Raw genomic sequence first — 6,391 nt, 5'->3', positions numbered from 1 at the left:
TTAAATTTGGAGGCATTTTTTCAGGGAAAATTGGCCGCCAAGTCTCGTATTGAAAGCTTTGAGGGACATATAGCGCGCGTCGATCAAAGATTTATATCTTTGCCATAACTAGTCTAACGATGTGTAGATGGCTTAGAAGCTTTGAATAGTTATTATTATATCGATGAATTCAGATTGAAGGTAGGGTGTTCAACAACACAAATCATCTAATAAACAGTTGAGGAAAACCACAGCAACGATCGGGTTTCGGGACGAGCCAAGTAAAAGCATCCCTGCTCACACGGCACGAGAAAGCTTACAAGAGGGAAAAGAGAAGATCTGACATGTAGATAAAGCGACAACGATGTTACTTGAGGTAGTTTCAGTTTGGTTGATCGATGATATAGCCATAGCACCGTATCTGATCCTCCTTTCGAGCTGTGAGACAGGAGCCTGGCCGGGCTACTGCGCGTGAATCAGGGTTGGTTGTTGCTTTGGGAGTTGAGTGGACCTTTTAGATCTATATGGTCTAATTTATTTTGTTGTCTTTTATTTGGGTTTGATTTTTTGTACAAACTATTATTTTAATAAAATTAGCCACCGATTAGGTGGTCAACAAAAACATACCCAGTGAAATCCCACAATGTGGGGTCTGGAGAGGGTAAAGTGTACGCAGAAGGTGGCCATTTAGTTTATTAAAAAAAAAAAAAAAAAAAAAAAAAACTACATATGTTCAGGAATGTTGTGATGTGTACATTTTCTTAGCAATGTTTTTAATCTTTCTCAAGCCTGATAAACTGACTCGATACCAGTCGGCAAGAAATTAGAAATATTTTGTCTTAACTTTGTGGTTTTAGCAGGGGAAAAATATTGTAAAAATTTCTGAGTCATTTGATCCCATGTGGTAATAGGCTCTTGAGGCAAACTTCGCAACCAAGTCTTTGCATCTCCTTTAAAAAGAAAAAGAAAAAAAGGAAATAGCCTTAACTTGATTGCTTCTGGAGATACTCTTTATATTTAGCAGTTTCAACTAATTTTAAGAAATCAATCAAATGACTATGTGGATCTTCACTGGGTCACCAGTGAAGGTAAAAGATTGTTGAATTGTTTGGATTAATCCAGTCCTGATTTCGAAGTTGTTAGCTGCAACTGGGGGATTTCTTACACTAGATTCACAGTTGAAGCGATTTCTGATCTGGCATAATCCCTTAGGATTTTGTTTGCTATAGTGATGGACGCGTCTGTGGTTGTCATAGATGTGACTGTAAATTTTCACGAATGTGTCTACGGAATTGTAGATGCATAAGTGGTTCTCTTGTTTTCTTTGACAATTTGTTCATTCTCTTTATTTCTCTTCTATCCTATTTCCTGCAAAATTTGTTAGAAGATATGCGGGATTATGATATTATTATTCATGTTTATTTGTAAATCTTAATTTTTTATATACAAATACATGAATAATTTATATCTATCATATGGAGATATAGCTGACTACATTCCCTACATGACTAGTTAGGATCAACTCACTGTACAACTTTCTCATGCTTCTCTTTCTGGTGGGAGATTCGGTCTTATTATTTACTTAAACTGATTTAATATTTCAGGATGTGTCGCAAGAACTATCTATTCAGATTCTTTGCTAGTAATCGTTTAGAGGCTCGTGAATTAATCTAACTGGTTATGTTTTGTTTTAGATTTCAATCTTTATGTTTTGTTGGGATTTCTACGTTTTGTATATTATTATTTAATAAAGATTCAGTTATGCTTAATTAATACTTTATTGAGTGTTGTTTCAAAGTAATTCATCAGGTGCTATGACTAGACAATTAATTACAACGTTCGCTCTATAGATAGTTAGAGTTAGTGATGGACCCACGATTTTAAGGTTATGGATGTTTTACCACCTTTTGCGATAGGTGATGAACATTTTAAAAAATCGATAAAACAGAGATAAATTCTGCGTTTGGGTTAGGAAAGTGAAGAAGACAGCTAATAATTTAAATGGATCCTAATTGTCTTCTCTGTCCTTTTTGTCACAATGAATTGGTTTTTCTTATAGATAAAGTCAGCCGCTGTGAATGTAAATTATATGAAAGTTAGCCAGTAACAATAAAAATAAATTTGTCATGAAAAAAAAAAAAAAAAAAACCGAATTTTGCGAGTATAAGAGGAAAAAAGAAGATGCTAGTAAACCTTAAAATGATGAATCAAAAGTTTTTAAAAAGTGCTTCAAGCAAGTATCGAACTCCAAACCTCACCCAAGCAAAACCTTTAATTTCTAATTCTAAAAACTTAACCAAAGCAATCTACCAATAACTCTTTGTTACATACTTTACTTAATATTCTTATAACGTTTTTTAATATATATGATTCGAGCGGGGTCAATGAGTGCTCAAGCACCATCACACCCTATGTGTGTTCACCTTGATTAGAGTTGGGTGCCAATCACGTCTCTTTTCTAAATGAGAGCGTGACATATACTATGCTCAAAACATGAATTTAAAAATCAAACTTCTTTCTTAAGCAACAAGTTTCTTTTTTTTTTCTTTTTCAGTTTGGACATTCTTTATATAATTGTTTTATATTTGACTAACAGAATTATAGGGAATATGATTCTTTTTGGCGATTATACGAAAGATTTATGTTATGTAAGAGGATAACTCAATGATCCAGATGTCATGATCGGATCTTATATCATAGTGAAACGGATTTGATACTCCACATCTCCGCAAGCGTGGGCTTTGAAAGGTTTAGTAAGACAAAGTCGTTGCACAACGTATGTTAAGGTTTTAATTAATGTTGTTTGTCTTCACTAACAATTGGCTACTGGATTGGGTATGAAAATGGTTGAGAAATATCAATGTCAAAATACTACTAATGAGTTGGTTCGCTGATGGAAACTTGGAATTATAGGTTGGTAAAGATGTTGATGGCTCTTCTTCACTAAGTAATCGTGGCCATTCCTTTCCTCGGCCTCATCTCTTAGCTAATATTGTTTTCTCGATGAAATCTGATTACCCAAATTCTTCTTTAATGCTAATTTATTTTGAATGAACTAAAATAAACTGTAGATTACCATGTCAGTTAAATGATCATTACATGCAATTGTACATAAAACCTAGAACTATTAGCTTGGAAAATAAGATAGGCTATTCGATACAACAAATTAGAACTCCATATAGTATTAATTACCGTACCAAATTATTAATGAATAATTGTTATCAAGATTACCTATAATTACTTTATAAGTAACCAGATTGTGTAAATACTTTTTATACGGTCAATGCGTAGAATTTAAACTCTACTAAACCCATCTATGCTTCCTTATCAAATAATTAAAGAACTGAAACGAACAGAACAAAAAGAAAATTAACCTTCCTAAGTGCTTCCTTTTTATCACAAAATCTACTTGAGGGAATTAAATTAATGCAGTACTACTAAGTATAACTTTTCTTGAGGGGTAGACGAAAAAATGAATTAGAATTAGACTAGTTAGCATGTCCATTATGGGATTCAAAGTCCCCAAAATAAAAATCTTTTGATATCAACATCAAGAATGTGTAGTGTTCCATTTACAAGCAGTTATGTATATAAAACGAAAAAAAGGGTTGGTAAAGATTATGTACAATTTCTTGTACTTCCTTCAAACCAAGTGCATATACTTATCAAAGTCAGATAGGTACTGTGCTAATGAAGTATTATCATGTTCAATATTATTCTGAGATGTTCTTGAAATGGGATTTTCATTAGGAACAGGTCGAATTATTGTTCGAGGAGATCTTGGTGGAGATGCAAAAAGCATAGAAGTTTCCAGTACTTGACGACTAATACTTTCTTGATCAAGCAAGAATTTTTGTGCACGAAGAGCTGTGATGTATAAACCAGCAGCCAAAAAAACTGTCAATAGACCAAAAACTCCAGCAGCAGAGAACAATCCCTGTCCAAGTACTAAGCAACTTTCTCTTGGTGTTTCCCAGTGTCTTAGATGTCCTGACTCTACACTTAGTCCTATTAGTAACAATATCTCCCCAACAGCAAATGAAATCCTGTGTAACATTGAAACACAGCATGCATTAATTAAGTATAAAGCTTTAGTTCTTTGACAAAAGCTATAATTGTACAACATGATACTATAGTCAAAAAAGGCGAATCCAGAATTTTGAGTTTACGGGTTCTGGATTCTTAAAAAAATACTGATTTCGGAATAAATTACTTATGCATATTAAGTAGATTTCTTAACACAAATATAAGGTTTTAATCAAAGTTATTGAATTTTGCCGAATTCGTAACTAAAACTCTACCATAACTATACTATAAACTGTTGGATGGAAAATTTTAGATTGGATAAATATAAAGGAGGATTCTAAAGTTTAAGTACAACCACACTATTTTCTTTATTGCCAACAAGTACAAACTTGATGGTATAAATTTATGTTTGAAATCTTACAGGCAGTAACTAGTAAGTGCGACTGGACATGCAGTCAAAAAGTTGGATCTATCCATGACTGAAGCATACTTTTGACTGAAACATACCCGTGGAAAAATAGAGTTATGCCCCTGCTTTCATCAAACTTTTACACTTTTAATGATACAAAGTAACATTTGGTCATGTCAAAGTAGTTTTGACATCTATATGCAAATTAATAAGACCACCTTACTATACGTCTAAATAAATAGACATGTCATACATTCTCCTTTAACAAAATTTTTTGCGCGATGACTAGAAAACAAAGGTGACATATACGTACCATGTGGAAACAAAGAAGAAGCCAGCTTGCCAAACAAGAGTCTTGACAGATTGGGAATGAGGGTCCCAATAAAGTATAGGAGGAGGAGTTGATTTGCTCACAACAATCAACAAATAAGTGTGCTCAATCACCATAGCAATAGCCAGAACCAAAAATGCAGCAGAAGCACACAAGAGGGGTGTTTTCCCACTACCACTATATGTGCATTCTCCTCCTTTACCACTCAATGTCACCTGCAAATTAAACCTCATTCACATAAGTCGTCCCAATACCAAATACTTACGCAACAATTCACTCGTCTAAACTGTGTAAGATGGTTATAGTAAAAAATCTTTTATAGTATTGTCAGCTTATATATAAGTAAAATTTCGACAAGTATGAACTTCTTTGGTTTAAATTTGGTGACTACAATTTTAGCTAGTGTTCACTCTCTCCTCCCAAATTTACGTTTCCCACGAAGTCCTCCCTGTTTTCAACAAAACTAGTCCATATTTTTGAGAAAAAACTATAGCATATAACTTAACTTTTATACATTGTCGATAATGTAAACGAATTTTTACAATTATTAGATCATTTAAAAGATAACTATAGGTAATTGTCCCAAAAAGTGTGTGATTTTAGTAGCCTGGAACGTAAGGTAAGTTACACACCTACTATATAAGTACAATATATATAAACACGATGATAGTACAATTATTTTTATATCATCAGTCTATATAAGTTAAATCCAAAAAAGAAAACGTACCTGAGACCGCGTAGCCTCAGCAATAAGGGAGAGAATGAAGCAGAAGAGACCAAGAAGTATTGACAATACCATAAGAAATGCACCCATTTTGCTACCTAAATTGGTGCTAGGTCGACTTGGTGCAAGATCTGCATGAGTCACAGCCATTATTCCAGCAGCACTATGCTACAACAGGAAGATCAATTTGATCAAGTTCAGCAATGGTACAGAAGAGAAAAAATAAAGATGGAACTTTTTCACAATCACCCATAAAGAGAATAAGAGATAAGAGTTTTAGAATTGCTTGGAACAAAGGTTGCTTAAAGGCCAAATATTCCTTTGTTCTTGGGCTTTCCATGTAAGTTTTCACAAGAAGATTGTCATTATATAAAGCTTTTTAAGCTTAATCTAAACACAAAAAAAGTAGTAGTACTAATTTTATTCAGCATAACTAAAGCTATAGCTTAAAAGATTAACCTTTATTCTGATCTAAAAAGGGAAAGAACGTATTAGTGTAAAGAAGCTTTCTTTCAAAGTGATCTTAATTCATTAATTGAATGATTTAGCAATTGAGTATTATACAATAAAGAACTTTAAGTGGCATCAATTGACTTGAGCCCTACTGCAAATTCCTGAATGATTTATATCTCTGCCGACCCATATACATATACTACAAAATAGCACGAAGAGGCATCTTATTTTCTTTACCAACTTTTGCACTCAAGGAATAATTTATTTTTTGGAGCATAAGTTCTTGTCTTAATGCATATTAAAGCGTTGAATTTAAAACATTTGAAACTCTTAACCAGTTCTCCACGTTTTTATTGGTGGACAATATTTGCCTATCCAGAGGATGGTTTGAATTTATATACTACTATTGAATTTTAAAATGTTGCCATCCTATAACTTTCTGTGAGCTTATAATTAAAGCAGATAATCT

At 33.2% G+C, this 6,391-nt stretch overlaps 1 protein-coding gene across 1 annotated transcript; it reads right to left on the bottom strand.

Annotated features, from left to right (window-relative positions):
• Positions 1 to 3,452: 3,452 nt before the first annotated feature.
• On the bottom strand, positions 3,453 to 5,967 carry LOC132032462 (uncharacterized). Its single transcript, XM_059422081.1, has 3 exons — positions 5,473 to 5,967; positions 4,728 to 4,960; positions 3,453 to 4,025 (listed from the first exon to the last, which is right to left on the bottom strand). Exons 1-3 carry the CDS (start codon positions 5,617 to 5,619, stop codon positions 3,623 to 3,625), a joined length of 783 nt encoding a protein of 260 aa, XP_059278064.1. The 5' UTR covers positions 5,620 to 5,967; the 3' UTR covers positions 3,453 to 3,622.
• Positions 5,968 to 6,391: the final 424 nt, after the last annotated feature.

The sequence above is a fragment of the Lycium ferocissimum genome, chromosome 10 (assembly GCF_029784015.1).
Source record: "Lycium ferocissimum isolate CSIRO_LF1 chromosome 10, AGI_CSIRO_Lferr_CH_V1, whole genome shotgun sequence".
In the NCBI taxonomy this organism is placed as follows: domain Eukaryota; kingdom Viridiplantae; phylum Streptophyta; class Magnoliopsida; order Solanales; family Solanaceae; genus Lycium; species Lycium ferocissimum.
The sequence above is the reverse complement of the archived record's forward strand: the minus strand, read 5'-3'. Positions and strand labels throughout refer to the sequence as shown.

Coding starts and splice junctions, on each gene's coding strand:
- LOC132032462 (XM_059422081.1), bottom strand. CDS start 5,619: ATGGCTGTGACTCATGCAGATCTTGCACCAAGTCGACCTAGCACCAAT. Junction 4,961..5,472: donor CTGAGGCTACGCGGTCTCAG/GTACGTTTTCTT, acceptor TTTAATTTGCAG/GTGACATTGAGTGGTAAAGG. Junction 4,026..4,727: donor TTCTTCTTTGTTTCCACATG/GTACGTATATGT, acceptor AATGTTACACAG/GATTTCATTTGCTGTTGGGG.